This window comes from Scyliorhinus torazame, chromosome 15 (genome assembly GCF_047496885.1).
Source record: "Scyliorhinus torazame isolate Kashiwa2021f chromosome 15, sScyTor2.1, whole genome shotgun sequence".
NCBI lineage: Eukaryota > Metazoa > Chordata > Chondrichthyes > Carcharhiniformes > Scyliorhinidae > Scyliorhinus > Scyliorhinus torazame.
The window spans coordinates 86,623,671-86,641,770 of NC_092721.1; the positions used below are offsets into that span (position 1 = coordinate 86,623,671).

At 47.0% G+C, this 18,100-nt stretch overlaps 1 protein-coding gene across 8 annotated transcripts in view; it reads left to right on the plus strand.

Annotated features, from left to right (window-relative positions):
• khk (ketohexokinase) overlaps window positions 1–14,990 on the plus strand; it is an 83,032-nt gene extending 68,042 nt beyond the window's left edge. For all 8 annotated transcript variants that reach the window (XM_072476379.1, XM_072476383.1, XM_072476380.1 and 5 more), the window contains 2 exons: window positions 6,156–6,310; window positions 8,428–14,990. In XM_072476379.1, coding sequence (XP_072332480.1) covers window positions 6,156–6,310; window positions 8,428–8,513 — 241 coding nt within the window. In that variant the 3' untranslated portion in view covers window positions 8,514–14,990. The remainder of the gene's footprint in view (window positions 1–6,155; window positions 6,311–8,427) is intronic.
• Window positions 14,991–18,100: the final 3,110 nt, after the last annotated feature.

The following is an 18,100-nucleotide window of genomic DNA, read 5'->3' on the forward strand; positions in this document are numbered from 1 at the left end:
ACAATTTAAAGTTCTTCACAGAGCGCATATGACAGGGGCGAGGCTGAGCAGGTTCTTTGGGGTGGAAGACAGGTGTGGGAGGTGCTCGGGGAGCCCAGCAAATCATACCCATATGTTCTGGGTGTGCCCGGCGCTGGATGGGTTCTGGAGTGGTATTGCGAGGACGATGTCTAAGGTGGTGAACACCAAGGTTAAGCCGAGCTGGGGGTTAGCACTATTTGGGGTATCGGACGAGCCGGGAGTGCAGGGGACGAAAGAGGCTGGTATTCTGGCCTTTGCGTCCCTGGTAGCCCGGCGGAGGATTCTGCTACAGTGGAAGGATGCGAGGCCCCCGAGCGTGGAAGCCTGGATCAGCGACATGGCAGGGTTCATTAAAGTGGAGAGGGTAAAATTTGCCTTGAGAGGGTCTGTGCAAGGGTTTTTCAGGTGGTGGCAACCGTTCCTAGACTTTCTAGCGGGGCGTTAGGAGGTGGTCAGCAGCAGCAGCAACCCAGAGGAGGTACTTTGTGTTTTCTACTGTGTTCATTATTGCTTAATGGGGAGTTTGTATATTGGGGGAATTCGTGATTTAGTTGTAAGATGTTTATTTATGTGTTCTTTGTTTCTTTTTTTTCAGTAAGGGTTTGTTGAAAATATGTAAAAATTTGAATAAAAATATTTCTTTTAAAAAAAAATGACATCAACATGGTAAAATAAACATTTTCCCCCCAGCCCAATCTTCACACACCTCGAACATACAACAACAACCCCCCCCCCCCAGAATACTACATCCGCTGACAGTTTTTATTTTCCCCGAGAAAGTCGACGAATGGCTGCCACCTCCGGGAGAACCCCGCCATGGACCCTCTCAAGGCAAACTTTATTTTCTCGCGACTGAGAAACCCAGCCATGTCACTAACCCAGGTCTCCACACTCGGGGGCTTCGAGTCCCTCCACATTAATAAGATCCGTCTCCGGGGCACCAGGGAGGCAAAGGCCAAGACATCGGCCTCTTTCGCCCCCTGAACTCCCGGATCTTCCGACACTCCAAAGATCGCGACCTCCGGATTCGGCACCACCCGTGTTTTTAGCACCGTGGACATTGCCTTAGCAAAACCCTGCCAAACCTCTCCAAGCTTCGGGCAAGCCTAAAACAGTGACATGATTTGCTGGGCTTCCCGCGCATCTCGCACACTTATCCTCTATCCCGAAAAACCTGCTCATCCTAGCCACTGTCATGTGTGCCCGGTGGACTACCTTAAATTGTATCAGGCTTCAGGCTAAGCCTGGCGCACGATGAGGAGGTATTAACCCTGCATAGGGCATCCGCCCATAGCCCCGCCTCCATCTCTCCTCCGAGCTCGTCCTCCCACTTGCCCTTAAGCTCCTCCACCGGAGTTTCCTCCGCCTCCGAAAGCTCCTGGTAAATATCCGATACCTTCCCCTCTCCCACCCAGGTACTGGAAACTACTCTGTCCTGTATCCCCCGTGGCGGCAGCAGCGGAAAGACCGGCACCTGTTTTCTCAGGAAGTCTCGCACCTGTCAATACCTGAAACCATTTCCTGCTGGCAATTTAAATTTATCCTCCAAAGCTTTCAAGCTGGGAAAGTTCCTATCTATAAATAGATCCTCCCCATCCTTCTAATTCCTGCCCTCTGCCAACTCAGGAACCCGCCATCTAGCCTACCCAGTACAAACCTGTGGTTGTTATAAATCGGGGTCCAAATCGATGCTCCCTCCATTCTCTTATATCTCCTCCATTGCCCCCAGATCCTCAGAGCCGCCAGTACCACCGGACTTGTGGAGTATCGGGCCGCAAGAATGGCCAAGGTGCCGTTACCAATGCTCCCAGACTGGTGTCTTTACATGACGCCGCCTCCATCCGCTCCCATGCCGACCCCTCCCCCCACTACCCACTTCCTAATCATGGCTATATTAGCCGCCCAGTAGTAATTGCAGAAGTTCGGCAGCACCAACCCACCCTCCCCCCGACTGCACTCCAGCAACACCTTCTTCACTTGCGGGGTTTTACTCGCCCACACAAAGCCCAAAATAATCTTATTCACCCGCTTGAAAAAGGCCTTTGGAATAAAGATGAGGACGCACTGAAAGACAAACAGAAATCTGGGGAGACCGTCATTCTCACGGTCTGTACCCTCCCGGCCAGTGATAGCGGGAGCATGTCCCATCTCTTAAAGTCCCCTTCCATTTGTTCTACCAACCGGGATAGGTTTAACTTGTGTATTACCTCCCATTTCCGGGCCACCTGGATTCCCAGATATCGAAAGCTCTTCCCTACCATTCTAAGCAGCAGCTCTCCCAGTCTCTTCTCCTGCCCTCTTGCCTGGATCGCAAACATCTCGATTTTCCCCTTGTTCAATTTATACCCCGAAAAATTTCCAAATTCCCCCAAGATTTGCATTATTTCCTCCATCCCCTCCAACGGGTTCGAAATGTACAAGAGCAGGTCCTCTGTGTGGAGCGAGACCCGGTGCTCAACTGACCCAGAAATTGCCTCATCCCCTCCACCCTAGCCGGGGATTCCGACTCGTATAGTTTACTATAAAAGTCCTTAAACACCTCGTTCACTCCCGCTGGGTCCAGGACAGTATTGCCGTCTCTACTTTTTACTTTACCTATCTTCCTGGCCGCCTCTCTTTTCCTGCGCTGGTGCGCCAACATTCTGCTTGCCTTTTCCCCGTAGTCATAGATCGCCCCCCTTGCCTTCCTCAACTGTTCCATTGCTTTCCCTGTGGTCAACAGCCCAAATTCCCATGTAACCTCCGCCGCTCCCTCAGTAGCCCCGCGTCTGGGGCCTCCGAGTATCTCCTGTCCACCTGGAGTATCTCCTCCACTAATCTATCCCTCTCAGCCCGTTCTACATTTTCTCTGTGGGCCCGTATCGAGATTAATTCCCCTCTGACTACTGCCTTCAAAGCCTCCCAGACCGTCGCTGCAGAGATCTCCCCCGTATCATTTGTTTCCAGGTAGTGCTGGATGGACTTGTTAACCCACCCACAGACCGCCTCGTCCGCTAGCAACCCCACATCCAGTCTCCAAAAAAGGAAAACTCCTTCGTCCTCGGCCATGCAAACCTCCATGGGTCTACTCCCCTCATCTGTTCCATAAAACCCTTCAATTCCTTTGCTGCAACCGTCCTCCTCCCTGTCCTGGATTTTGACCGCTCCAATTCCGGATCAATGACTGTGTTGACGTCCCCTCCCATGATCAGGTTATGTGACTCTAAGTCTGGGATCTTACCTAACACCCACCTCATAAATTCCACGTCATCCCAATTCGGAGCATGTATGTTCACAAGTACCACTTGCACCCCCTCCAGCTTCCCACTCACCATTATGTACCTACCCCCCTTGTCTGACACGATTCTCCCAGCCTCGAATGGCACTCGTTTACTGATCAAGATCACTACCCCCTGATGCGCGATCAATAACCACTAAAGCGAGGTTGTAGTCCAACCGGAGGTTTTAATAAGCTAGATGTTTCCCCCAGCAGCTCGGGTACAGAATGAAGGCTGCTGGGGCGGCACAGGCTCTTATACCCTGCCTTGCAGGGCGGAGCTACCATACAGCTTGACCAATAGGAAACATACAATATCTACCAATGGTGTTCCAGCATTACCAGGTACCGTAATACCTCTACACAGACTACCACCCCCCCCCCCCCCCCCCCCCTGGTCTTTGAGTCCAGTCCTGAGTGGAACACTTGGCTAACCCACCCCTTCCTCAATCTCATCTGGTCTGTAACCTTTAGGTGTGTCTCTTGTCACATTGCCATGTCCGCCTTCAGTTCCCTCAAATGCGCGAACACACGAGCCCTCTTGACCGGCCCATTCAGTTCTCTCACGTTCCATGTGATCAGCCTGGACAGGGGGGGCTTCCAACTCGCCTCCCCCCCCCCCCCCCCCCCCCGCCGACTAGCTATCACCCTTTTTAGGCCAGCCCCGAGCTCGCGCCCTCCGCTTCCTCGAGTCCCCACTCGGGATGTCGCCGTTCCCGACCTCACATTTGTCCCCTAGTAACAGTTCCTCCCCTGTCACCAAAGCAGCTCCCCCTCCCTCTCCCCTAGCAACAACACTAAAAACCCAATCCCCCAAGTCAAGCTCCAGCTTAACACCTGTCCACCCCCCACTGTGCTTCTGAGAGTCAGCAGACCCATGCTGACTCGATAGCTCCCGCCCCTGGCACCAAGCAGCCTGTCTCCCTATTGTACTCTCCTCTCTCCCCCCCCTCCCCCCCCACACATGAATAAACATTTTAAAAGCATCACATTCCCCAGTAAACAAACAACAGAAGAAACAGTCACTTTAGAAAAATAGTCACCCAAAAAGCAGAACTAAATTCAAAGCCCATCCCCCCCCTCTAAAAAGGTCCCTGCAAGACAGATCAACCTTTAAACATCCACACAGCCCATTATTTCTCATAGAGCTACTTACATTTTTACAATCCAGCACCGCATATCGCTGCCACTGTACTTCTCCAAAGCTTAAGTGTCTTTAAATTCGCCTCCAGCTTCATTTCTTTAATAAAGGTTCATACTTTGTTTGGCGTTTCAAAGTAGAAGTCCCATTTCTCATGCGTGACCCACAGACGGGCTGGGTACAGCATCCCACACTTCACCCCCTTCTTAAAGAGGGTCGTTTTTGCCCGATTGAATCCAGCTCGCCTCTTGGCCAAATCTGCTCCCAGGTCCTGATAAATGCGCAACTCACAGTTCTCCCACTTGCTGCCCCGTTCTTTCTTGGCCCACCGCAAAACGTGTTCCTTGTCCATGAAACAGTGAAAACGTACCACCATGGCCCTCGGCGGTTTGTTCGCTCTGGGCTTCCTCGCGAGGGCTCTGTGCGCTCTGTCCAATTCCAGAGGCCGAGGGAACACCCCAGCCCCCATCAACTTCTCCAACATGTCCGTCACATAGATCCTCGCATCCGATCCCTCACTGCCTTCAGGGAGGCCAACAATTCTGAGATTCTGCCTCCTGGACCTATTCTCCAGGTCCTCCAGCTTCTCCTGCATTCTTTTCTGGCGGTCGTTCATCATCCCCACCTTGCTTTCCAGCACGGTTATATACTCCTCGTGCTCGGACAACTTTTGTTCGACCTGCTGGATCGCTCTCCCGTGGGTGTCCTGATTCTGAGCCACTTGATCAATCGAAGCCTTAATCGGGTCCAGCGTGTCCTTCTTCAGCTTGGCGAAGCAATCCTCGAAAAACTTCACCAGCTACTCCGTCGACCACTGTGCCGTCTCCCCGCGGCCCTTGCCCTCTGCCATGCTGTTCCGTGTTACCAGCTCTGCTTGCATCTCCCTTATAGGACTTTGTCTTCTCACATGTCCACTTCTGGTCCAATTCTCCATACACTGGAGGGGGATTTCTCCTTACTGTCTCACTCTTCACTGCTTTATCCCATAAAATCCAAACAAAAACCGGGGGGGAAAAAGGTCCAAAAGTCCGTTACAGGCGGGAGCTATCAAATGTGCGACCTACCAGCCCATGGCCGCCATCGGAAGTCATTAAGCTGAATTGTTAACATCTAATATCAAGCTCTTTGCTTCTGGTACTTTATTTTTTTTAAACGTATTTTATTACAAACATGTATCAAAACAGGTTACAGCGAATAAATGCCCCGGGAAACATACTTCCCAACAATCAACTGTACAGTCTGTAGAGACGTTTCCTCTTTTTCACCTCCCCCTCCCCCGCAACGAACAGCCCCTCAAACATGGTCACAAACATCCCCCACCTTTCCTCAAACCCCCCTGAAAAGCCCTTAACTCAAACTTTATCTTCTCTAATCGCAAGAAGTCGTACAGATCACCCAACCAAGCCGCTACCCTAGGTGGCGATGCCGACCGCCACTCCAGCAAAATTTGTGTCGTGCAATCAGAGAGGCGAAGGCAACGACATCGGCCTTCCTCCTCTCCATGAGCTCCGGCTTCTCTGAAACCCCAAATATCGCCACCAAAGGGTCCGGTCCACCACTCTCTCCACTATCCTGGCGAAGACTTGCTTCTGGTACTTGCAGTCCTTGTTAATTTGATGAAACATTTTGTATAAATTATTACCCTTTCTCTGATAACAGATTCAAAATGAATTTCCATTGAAGCAACAAAATTATACTGTTATTATCTGTAGACTTGATTCTCTCTTTCTCCTTTAGTGCTTACCTAATCTGTGCCTGGGCTGAAAAAGGAGCTGATGCAATGGGTCCTGATGGAGCCTTTCATTCAAATGCCTTTCCTCCTGAAAAGCTGGTGGATACACTCGGAGCGGGAGATACATTCAACGCCGCTGTACTATTTTCACTGTGTAATGGTGGGTCTATATGATTACTTTGATATGTTGTTTTATCTGGGGGAGATGTGTCGTCATATTTTGTGGCGGGGAGGGTGTGGCTGTATTTTAATGAAGCAAGATTAGTTTCAAGGGGAAAACAACTTACTCCAGAGCTAAAATTGCTCTTTGTACACATTAGATTAAAATAACTTTGTTCTAATGTTTGTGAAGGCATCTAATGGCTTTTTCAAATTAATACACCACAGTGATGCCCATGGGTTTTTAAAATTCCCCCTCACTAGATTACCAACACATTGTACACTGGACATGTAAATTGGGCATCTGCATTTGGGAATTATCATTTGGTGAGTTCCCCATTTCAACCTGGCTACAAGGAAAGAGCAGAGATGAGGGGCTGGATTCTCCATTTCAGCAACTTAAGTGTTGGTGCCAACGGAACATGTATGGTCTTTTATGCCCAAAACTTCTGTGCGAAACTCTCACCGATTCCGGGACCGGTGAGGGGCTAGCAGCACACCGGATGAAACTCCTGGCTCCCGTGGCGAAAACAGCCAGAGAATGGCCGGGTCCCTGGCCACACATATGCACGGCTGACGACCTGCAGCGGTCGCGCATTAATACATGGCGCCAGCCGTGCATGGACCCGACCCACCAATCCTCCCAGCCCTCGCAGAAGCCCCCCAGCCAGCGGCACGGATTGTGGCTGAGTGTGGTGGAGCTGGTCACAGTCACAACTGCCACGCCAGGTTCCCGCACGGCTGAGACCACATGTATCCCGTGCCATCGGGAACTCGGCCCATCGTGGGCGGAGCATTGCGGGAGGGCTGGCCAATGACGTGTCAACGCTGTTGCAAAGGTGCGCCACACAATGATGCCATTTTCGAGGGGGCGGAGAATGGCTGACCGGCATCAAGCTGCCGCCGACCCCGATTTGGGCATCGGAGTCGGTTTTCCACCCGATTGCCGATTACAATATCAGCATCGGGCAACGGAGAATCCAGCCCGAGATATTTTACAGAGCAACAGAGAGAATCAAGCATGTTAATCATAGGTGTAATTGGTTAGTTACTTCTGCCTGTGGTTTGCCTAATACTACTTTGAATGAAGGTGGGGTTAAGGACATCAAAATATCTTCACAAATTGAGACGTTCTTTCCTTGCCCTTTTTCTTTCATTAGGGCACAGACCTAGACCGACAGCTTCCCTGGGTGTCACTTTGCTGAAGTTAGCATTCATCATGTGTGAATTTGGAAAGTGGGATGAGTTATTTGGATGTGTATAACACTGCAGTCATGCTTGACTCTGTCCTCACAGATACCCATACATGCAATTTTAAAATATTTTATAAATCACTGGATTAGGTGTGGAAAGGTGAATTCAGTGAAGTCACTGAAGATAACTGTAGTTTGCTCCCAATACCACCCTGTCTGAGATCCGTTAATTGAGTCCAAACCAGGGCATTGCTGATTTAAATAGCTTAATATCATACGGCCCATTGTATTTACAAACAGAGCACCAAGAATGCTATTTTTGTGGGATTGTGTAACATTGTCATATGATCTTGTTACATTCTGGGCAGAATCTTGTGAAAGTAATGGAGGTCTCAGCTACAAGCTGGTGAGCCTTTTGGGAAAGCCCGCCACATCTTGTGGCGCTCAGTAACTTGATAGGTCAGCAGCAGGCCTTTACCCAGGATCAAGGACCCCATGGGCAGAGGTCCTGCCTACTGAGAGCTGCCAGCTCAGAAGCAAGCTCTTACTCAGCAGCCTCACTCACGAAAAGACCCGCAAACACGGGTTAATACCAACAGTGGCGAGATGCAATCCTTAAGTGGGCACTAATGTGAGATCCTTCAGGACAGCATCGCTGGAAGGCTGACCAAAAGCCTTCCTGCCACAGGCTCAAAGTGCCGCCACCCTCCCACTGGATTAACTGCTGTCCTCCCCTTTGTCATGAAAATCGCCATGGGTGAGTGGACAAGATTTCACTCTCAGTATTTACATTGATTAGAATATGGCCCAACAGGGAAAAGAAAGGATCACAAAAGTGTTTAATTCTAACGTTATGTGGATAAACTTTGATTGGTAATGATGTGTGATTATTAGCATGATGCTCTTTGTTGTGATTTTTCTACAGGCAAATCTATCCAGGAATCACTGATGTTTGGATGCCAAGTTGCAGGGAGAAAGTGTGGGATTCAAGGATATGATGGAATTGTATGATGAAATGTGTTGGAGGAACAAATAGTCACATATCATAGAAATGAGAAAGTTCTACAGAGGAACCTAGATATTTGCTCATGAACACACCTGATACGCAAATAGATAATGGTTTTGATGATTTTCTTTGATTTTAAAACAATTAAACACACTTAAATTATCAAGATATAAAGGAATCAGCTGGGGTAGACAGAAATAGCCTATATCTGCTGGTTGGAGAGTCTAGTATGCAGGTAGTGAACACTGATTTATGCTCCTATAAATTGGTACAGACTGAAACTGTGGTTATTGGGTTAGGAGGTGCAGGTTTGTAATGTATCCCTGTAAGTAAATGCCAGTTCTATATTTCACCACCTGGCCTTCTGGAGTATAGCATTGAGGGCTAGGAACATAGGAATTGCTGAATGAAGAAAGACTGTAGTCGGTCGAGTTTGCCATCTACCATTCTGGGAAGTACATGATAATGATATAATAATGTGAGTTGTTGATTAATCATAGCAATCAATCTCTATCAATTAATCTACAACAGACCCAGGCATGGGGCATGGAGAACTCCCTGTGGATAAAAGCTTTGGAATCCATTGTTCAAAGTCATCCGTTCCAGCTTTGAATCATCAAATCATAGAATCTCTACAGTGCAGAAGGAGGCCATTCGGCCCATCGAGTCTGCACCAGCCCTTGGAAAGACTACCCTACCTAGGCCCATGCCCCAACCCAATTCCCGCAACCCAGTAACCCCACCTAACCATTTTGGACACTAGGGGACAATTTAACTTGGCCAATCCATCTAAACTGCATATTTTGGACTTAATAGCTTGCTACTCTAAAGTTGAATGTATGAAGATGCAAGTTTGCAATGTAGTAAATCCACTGGATTTTGAACCTAAAGAAGTCACTCAGCGAATTGATCTAGAATTGGTTCCTGACAACTTAGTTTAATATTTTAATCACACACAATCAATTAATTACATGATCGTTTGACATCAGTTTGTTATTTGGAAATCGTGTAGTTCAATCACCTGAATGTTGGTAAGATTTGCTAAATTCAGGGGTTATTTGGTACAAAGAACTTCACCCAATTCTTTTCCTGCAGAATTCTAGTCTGGAAGAGTGGGAATGTTAGTCAGTAGAAAAAATTAGCTGATTTTAATTTTATACATTTGTTCAATCAGTAGATGGAATTTGTGCATATTGGATTCCATGTTTACAAACAATTCATGTCAAAATTACAAATGCACCCGCAGTGGGTAGTTTACAAAATTGCCGGTCCACTATGCAATTATTTGAAATCCAGAATTGAAAATACTAAACCCTGTAATATATCATTTATACTTCTGTTTTTTACCTTGATCAGTTGTCCTATTACAACAATTATCACCCCTTTTTCCTGATAGTTTATATCATGTTCACTACATTGTTATGTAAATAGTGTACAATATAATGTCTGTGTTCACTGATTTCAACCAATGAATTGTATGTACACTACCAGTTTTGTCTGTACACAGTCATGTTTCACTGCAAAACCTATAATTCTGCCTGCTAGTTGGTGTCTACATATACTGTAATGAATATATGCTGTCAGCATTTATCCCCATGCTTATTTTTGCAGGCTGTGAGATAACTTTGCAAGAAACATTTGAAACTTTGGATTGAGACATAAGCTTCATTAGGATTTCTATCTGAAAAGCAATTTATCTTTCACATTTACAATGTCCCTAATACTTCGCCAAAACATTAGTCAACCAAAGTCAAAATATAATAATTGAACAGAAAATATGGCTGCGATTTTATGAGATGGCAATGGCACCATTCGCCTGTCACCACTCACCTGGCATTGTTCACCTGCCAAAAAATGGGGATAGACCACCTCAGCTGAACATGGAAGCCTGATTGGATTTTACGATCCTCACAGTTTATTGCCTGCAGTCAAGAATTCCATTCCTTGCATCCCATCTTCAGCTGGCCAATCATGGTGCTGGCAGTTCAACAGTCCCAGCATTGGCACAGGGAGCTGGGACTGCAACAGGCCCTGACCAGCAAAGGTCCCAGAATTGAGTTCATGGGGATTACCATGGGCCAGTCAGGCACGCCCTGGAAAAGATGTTGCTGGGTGAGTCCAGAATTGGTAAAATGCCAGTGACATATTTTGTTGTCAGTGCTCTGGGTTAAGTCGTGGAATCAGAGAATTTACAGTGCAGAAGGAGGCCATTCGACCCATCGAGTCTGCACTGGCCCTTAGGAAAGAGCACCCCACTTAAACCCACACCTCCACCCTATCCCCATAACCCAATAACCCAACCTAACCTGTTTTCTGGACACTAGGGGCAATTTAGCATGGCCAATCCACCTAACCTGCACATCTTTGGACTGTGCGAGGAAACTGGAGCACCCGCAGGAAACCCACGCAAACACGGGGAGAACGTGCAGACTCCACAGACAGTGACCCAAGCCGGAAATCGAGCCAGAGACCCTGGAGCTGTGAAGCAACAGTGCTAACCACTGTGCTACCGTTCTGCCCCAATTTCTTTTTTAAAATAAATTTAAAGGTCCCAATTCTTTTTTATTAAGGGCAATTTAGTGTGACCAATCCACCAACCCTGCATATTTTTGGATTATGGGGGTGAGACCCACGCAGACATGGGGAGAATGTGCAAACTCCACACGGACAATGATCCGGGGCAGGGATTGAACCCGGGTCTTCGGCGCCATGAGGCAGCAGTGCTAGCCACCGTGCCGCCCCCCCCCCCCCGCCAATTTTGTTTTTACTTACCTGAAAATCTATCCACTCCTTGACAAGTACATTTCCAATTCCAAGTGCTTTTCTACAGAAGAGGGTAAATCGGTGAGTGAGTCAACAGATGCAATTCAAAAATATCCCATTGGAGCTGCTTGTCAAAACATGTTGGCAATCATATACTAAGGAGGTAGATCAGAGAACAACGTTCGCATTCGAAAGGACGGAGTGGGTGTGGGGGGGGGGGGGGTAGGGGAAAGGGGAAAGGGAGTAATTCCAGTAGATATAGGTAGATCTTGACTATTTCTAGAGAAAAGTATGATTCACATCAGGAGCCATTGACAGGGTAAGTGCCACTTTGAAAGGTCAGCAGCTGTACATATTCAGTGGCTGGCCAATTAGATCAGTGAGTATTGTTGGCTGAACTCCTGAGGGATCATTATTGATGGTGACATACATTTAGTTTGTTGAGACATTTGATTAGTTAACACCAGCTTTGTATATCTCAAATGGCTTAGTATCAAAAGCTTTCCAATTGACAGCAGCCAGATGACGCTTTCAGGTTTTGAGATAGTGGATTCTTCTGTAAAGATGTCATTGATGGCATATTGAATTCTCATCGTTTATAGCTGGTTTCCTATTTGGAAGGTTTTCGAAATAGTCAGCCCATCTTCTCAGGATCTGATTTCTATCTGTGGGAAGACTAGTTCATCAATGCTCATAACAATTGTGGGCTGTGTACAGCCATAGGCATATTCATATATTCTAGAAGTGTTTCATGTCATCCTAGTCAGCACAGGACTGTAATTAATTTGCCTTTTTTCTCTGTCAAGTGTCACACACAGGTGGTGAAATTGGCCTACTCCATCAATGCAAATTGGGCTTAGAGTTCAGCAGTCTATTATACAATATACCAGTTTTCATTTTCCATTGACCTGGAAAATATTGTCAACATTTTTAATGACGAACCAAGTCCAAGCAACAGTGAGACTAGGTAACAAGTCTCCAAAAGAATTTAAACTATTGTTCTGAGAAGTTCAATGAATTGAGCAGAATTAAAATCACTGCTGATTCACTATGAGCCTGTTTTGTGTGGGCATAGCCCAATTTCATCCCCACCATCTTTAGTTCTGTTCATAAATGTTATCATATTGTTTCCATACATAGACAATGACATATCCTTCATCCATGATGAGTGCAGCGTTTCTCATTGGATAGCCTTTTTATATCGTTAACTTTATCAAACCAGTCTTAATATTTACGGATAGTTGGATTTAAGGGTACCAAAGCTGCTTTGTGAACTGTGCCTTTGAAGCAGTTCTATGCAACATTAAATGTTGCCATAATTTTATGCCAGGGTCCGTTAAGGAGAACTAATGTGAACATCAGATTTTAAGTGAATGTTTTTGTAGGGTTAACAAAGACACTGTTAGAATCTACATTTCACTCTCTACATTTTTCTTGGAGATATCTTGTTGCAAAAATTCCACCAATTGTGCCTCTTCACTAATATAGAATAAAAAGAGAAAATGTTGGAAAATCTCAGGGTGTTCTGATGAAGGGTTGTTATCGATTAAATGCATTACCTGTTTCTCTCCCCAGATGCTGTCTGACCTGCTGAGTATTTTCTGTTTTTATTTCACAGCGCCAGTGATCCGGGTTCAATTCCAGGCTTGGGTGACTGTGTGGATTTTGCATTTTCTCCCTCGTGTCTGCGGGGGTTTCCTCCGGATTCTCCGGTTTCCTCCCACAGTCCAAAGATCATGGAATTTACAGTGCAGAAGGAGGCCATTCAGCCCATCGTGTTTGCACCGGCCCTTGGAAAGAGCACCCTACTTATGCCCACACCTCCACCCTAACCCCGTAACCCAGCAACCCCACCTGACACTAAGAGCAATTTAGCATGGCCAATCCACCTAACCTGCACATCTTAGGAGTGTGGGAGGGAACCGGAGCACTCAGAGGGAGTGAGCGCAGACACTGGGCGAATGTGCAGACTCAGCACAGACAGTCACCCAAGACTGGAATCGAACCAAGGACCCTGGAGCTGTGAAGCAACAGTGCTAACCACTGTGCTACCATGCAGGTTAGGTGGATTGGCCATGATAAATTGCCCCTGGTTAGCACTGCAGCCTACGGCGCTGAGGACCCGGGTTCGAATCCCGGCCCTGGATCACTGTCCGTGCCGAGTTTGCACATTCTCCTGTGTCACGGTGGAAGACACCAGTGGGATGCCAGAGTTCCAGGGGGAAGAGGTGAGTGCAGTGACCATTACTAAGGAGAAGGTTCTGGGGAAACTGAAAGGACTGAAGGTGGATAAATCACCTGGACCAGACGGAATATACCCCAGGGTTCTGAAAGAGATAGCTGAGGAGATTGTGGGGGCATTGGTGATGATCTTTCAGGAATGACTGGAGGCAGGAAGGGTTCCAGAGGACTAGAAAGTGTCTAATGTAACAACACTGTTTAAGAAGGGAGGGAGGCAGAAGACGGGAAATTATAGGCCGGTTAGCCTGACTTTGGTCATTGGTAAGATTTTAGAGTCCATTATTAAAGATGAGATCGCGGAGTACTTGGAAGTGCATGATAAAATAGGACTGAGTCAGCACGGCTTCATCAAGGGGAGGTCATGTCTGACAAATCTGTTAGAGTTCTTTGAGGAAGTAACAAGGAAGTTAGACAAAGGAGAACCAGTGGACGTGATTTATTTAGATTTCCAGAAGGCCTTTGATAAGAGCCCATGGTGTTAAGGGTATGATCCTGGCATGGATAGAGGATTGGCTGACTGTCAGAAGGCAGAGAATGGGGATAAAGGGGTGTTTTTCAGGATGGCAGCCGGTGACTAGTGGTGTGCCTCAGGGGTCGGTGCTGGGACCACAACTTTTCACAATATACATTCATGATCTGGAAGAAGGAATTGAAGGCACTTTTGCTAAGTTTGCAGATGATACAAAGATCTGTAGAGGGGTAGCTAGTATCGAGGAAGCAGGCGGGCTTCAGAAGGACTTGGACAGGCTAGGAGTGTGGGCAAAGAAGTGGCAGATGGAATACAATGTGGAAAAGTGTGAGGTGATACACTTTGCAAGGAGAAATGGAGGCATAGACTATTTTCTAAATGGGAAGATGCTTAGGAAATCAGAAGCACAAAGGGACTTGGGAGTCCTTGTTCATGATTCTCTTAAGATTAACATGCAGGTTCAGTCGGCAGTTGAGGAAGGCAAATGCAATGTTAGCATTCAGGTCGAGAGGGCTAGAATACAAGACCATGGGTGTACTTCTGAGGCTATACAAGGCTCTGGTCAGACCTGTCAGGTGGATGTACCTTTAAGAAATGGGTGTTTATCAAAAAGCTGCAGTGATGTCAGTGTGTGGGTGGAGCTGGGCTGTCTGACCTTCACTTTTGTTTTGAGCTGGGTGCTGCAGTGTGTTTTTGTTTTTTTCAGAGTTGGAGAGCTGTATTCAAAGCAAGCCGATATGTAAAATGATCTTTCTCTCTACAAGCTAAAGAATGTCTTCAGCTCATTGATGATTTTAAAGTAATACCTGTTTCTGTAGAGAATTTAAACCTGCTGTCTTTGTAAGAAAAAAGGGTTTAACTTATGGATGTTGCTAGGAAAGGTATCAAGGGTTACCTATAGAGTATTGCATCTGTGGGGTTACTTGTGTTGGTATTTGATAAGATGTTTACTGTGTGTTTATAAACTGTTAACTGGGTTCATAGAATAAACATTGTTTTGTTTTAAAAATACTTTTTAGATCTCTGTTGCATCACACCTGTAAAGTGGGCCCTTGGGCTCCCCATTACCAAAATCTATTAAAGGTTGTGGGTCAGATGAACTCCAGATATACTTTGGGGTTCTCTCAACCCTGGCTATAACAGACCCCATTTGGAGTATTGTGAGAAATTTTGGGCCCCATATCTAAGGAAGGATGTGCTGGCCTTGGAAAGGGTCCAGAGGAGGTTCACAAGAATGATCCCTGGATTGAAGAGCTTGTCATATGAGGAACGGTTGAGGACTCTAGGTCTGTACGTGTTGGAGTTTAGAAGGATGAGGGGGGATCTTATTGAAACTTACAGGATAGTGAGAGGCCTAGAGAGACCTCTTATAGGAAAAACTAGAAGCAGAGGACACAATCTCAGACTAAAGGGACGATCCTTTAAAACAGAGATGAGGAATTTCTTCAGCCAGAGGATGGTGAATCGGTGGAACTCTGCCGCAGAAGGCTATGGAGGCCAAATCACTTGAGTGTCTTTAAAACAGAGATAGATAGGTTTTTGATCAATAAGGGGTTCAGAGGTTATAGGGAGAAGGCAGGAGAATGGGGATGAGAAAAATATCAGCCATGATTGAATGGCGGAGCAGACTCGGTGGGCCGAGTGGCCTAATTCTGCTCCTATGTCTTATGGTGTCTGCGTGGGTTTCACACCCACAACCCAAAGATGTGCAGGTTAGGTGGATTGGCCACGCTAAATTGCCCCCTAGTTGGAAAAATAAATAAATGGGTACTCTAAATTTATTTTTTAAAAAGGATAAATTGCCCCTGAGTGTCCAGATGTGCAGGTTAGGTGGGGTTACAGAGTTGCAGGGATGGAGTCGGGCAGTGGGCCTAGGTGGGGTGCTCTTTTGGGGGGTCAGTGCAGACTAAATGGGCCATATGCACTGTAGGGATTCTATGAATTTGTGTGGCCCAGTAGTGAACGGCGCCAAGCTGCAGCCTCCCTGGGTAGGCTGGTTGATCCCGGAAGGCATGTAGATACCGGGTAAGTAGGCCTTCAGTAGGTTTAAGGCCTACTTATGCGAGCACGGCTTGCCCCCGCCTATTATGGGTGGGTTTGTGATCCCGACATCTCGCGGGACGATCCCGCGAGTCGTCATGGCTGCTGGAAGGCTGGCAGGAGGCTTCACCTGGAATTTACCGGCCACGTTGCGCTCCCATTGGGTTGCGACGAGGCCAGTAGATCACGCCCCTTTATGTTTACTGAATGCAGCAGTGGTTCTGTGGTTTTAAGATGTATGATTTAATTTTTTAATGTGGTAATATTTAATTGAATCAAAAATCCTTGACTTTCTATCCAGAGGCATAGAATATTGAATTAGTGCAAGACTTTAGTTAAGTGCAGTTGACGTATTGTGTACTGTATTGCACACTATTATAGGAAGAATTTAAAAACATTGGAACAGGAGAGAAACTCATTGTTATCAGCAGCGAGGGTTAAGCTTTACAAGGAGAGACTTGAAAAGTTCAAGTTTACATCAATGCAGTGGGGAAGGGTTATAGAATCGACAAGATCATTACAAGGGTAAATATTGTTTTTTCCCACTGACTGGCAAGATGGTAATGAAAGAACATAAATGTAAAATAATCACCAAAACCACAAAATTAGAGGTTTCAAAATATGGAATTTTCTGTTTTAAAAATCTGTATAAAAGCCAATTATATTATTTTTAAAAAAAATAAATTAGATAGCTGTTTAGAAATGTTAAGTGTTAAAGAGTCTGGGAAATGAGTAGGAAAATAGGGAGAGACAACGTGCGCAATGCTCCCATCGGGTGTCCAAGTGCCGACACCGGAGTGAAAACCAGAGTGTGTCACTCCGGCGTCGGAACCAGCTCCCAGCCCCCTATTCTCCTGCCCCCGGGGGGCTAGGAGCGGCGTTGCGTCATTTACACGCGCATGCGTGGTTGCCGTCCTCCCCGAGGCCGCCCCGCAAGAACATGTCAGATGGATCTTGCAGGGCGGCGGAAGAAAGGAGGTCCTACTTCAGAGAGGCCGGCCCGCCAATTGGTGGGCACCGATCGCGGGCCAGACCCCATTTGAGGGCCTCCCCGGTGCAGGAACTCCCCCCCCCCCCCCCCCCACAGGCCGCCCTCCCCAGCGTTCCCGCGCTGTTCCCGCCGGCAGTGACCAGGTGTGGACGGCGCCGGTGGGAACCCGTCGTGTTGGGCAGGCCGCTCGGCCCATCCGGGCCGGAGAATCGCCGCGATTCTCCCAGCGGCCAGCCGTGATTCTCGCCGCGCCGGTTTGGGGGGGTGGGAGAATCGTGTTGGGGCGGCATGGCGGGACACGTGCAGCGCCCCGGCGATTCTCCCACCCGGCGTGGGGGGGGGGTGAATTCCGCCCAAGGATACTACTTGGAGAAGAATGTCAGTGTTGCAATATTCTATTCTGTTCTACTCTAGAATATAATTTGTCTCTCATTTGTGGATTTAAATGTTATGCAATAACCCTGAGACAAATTGGTTCTTTTTCAAATGAATCGGCCTAACACATGAGCAATCCTAAAATAATAGCTTAATTCCACAACTATTTGTTAATTTAACTGTTTATACATTAGGAGAGGGGCATCAGCTGACACTGCTGCATTGTTTTAGGTTAGACGGACAGCATGGTATTAGGTTAGACTGGGAGCATAGTCAGGAGGGCCGAAGGCCGTGTTCCTGTGCTGTACTTTTCTTTGTTCTGTGTGTGGTTTGATGACATACAATGAAAAGGAGTTATCATTTTTTTAAATGTTTTTATTAAGGATTTATAATTTTAACAATTTTAACTACCAGGTAACAAAAGAATAAAGTGAACAACACACACCCAACCAAAAACAAAACCCAGCCAACATGCCTTACATACACAATTCCCCAATCCCAATTTCCCACTAACCATTTCCCACCTTACCCAACCCCCCTGCCTCTCCTTTTACGCCCCCCCCCCCCCACCCCCCCCCCCCCCACACTGCTGACAGCTTAACTTTTCCCAAAGAAATCAATAAACGGCTGCCACCTCCGGGTGAACCCTAGCATCGATCCCCTCAGGGCGAATTTAATCTTCTCAGGTCTAAGAAACCCAGCAATATCACTAA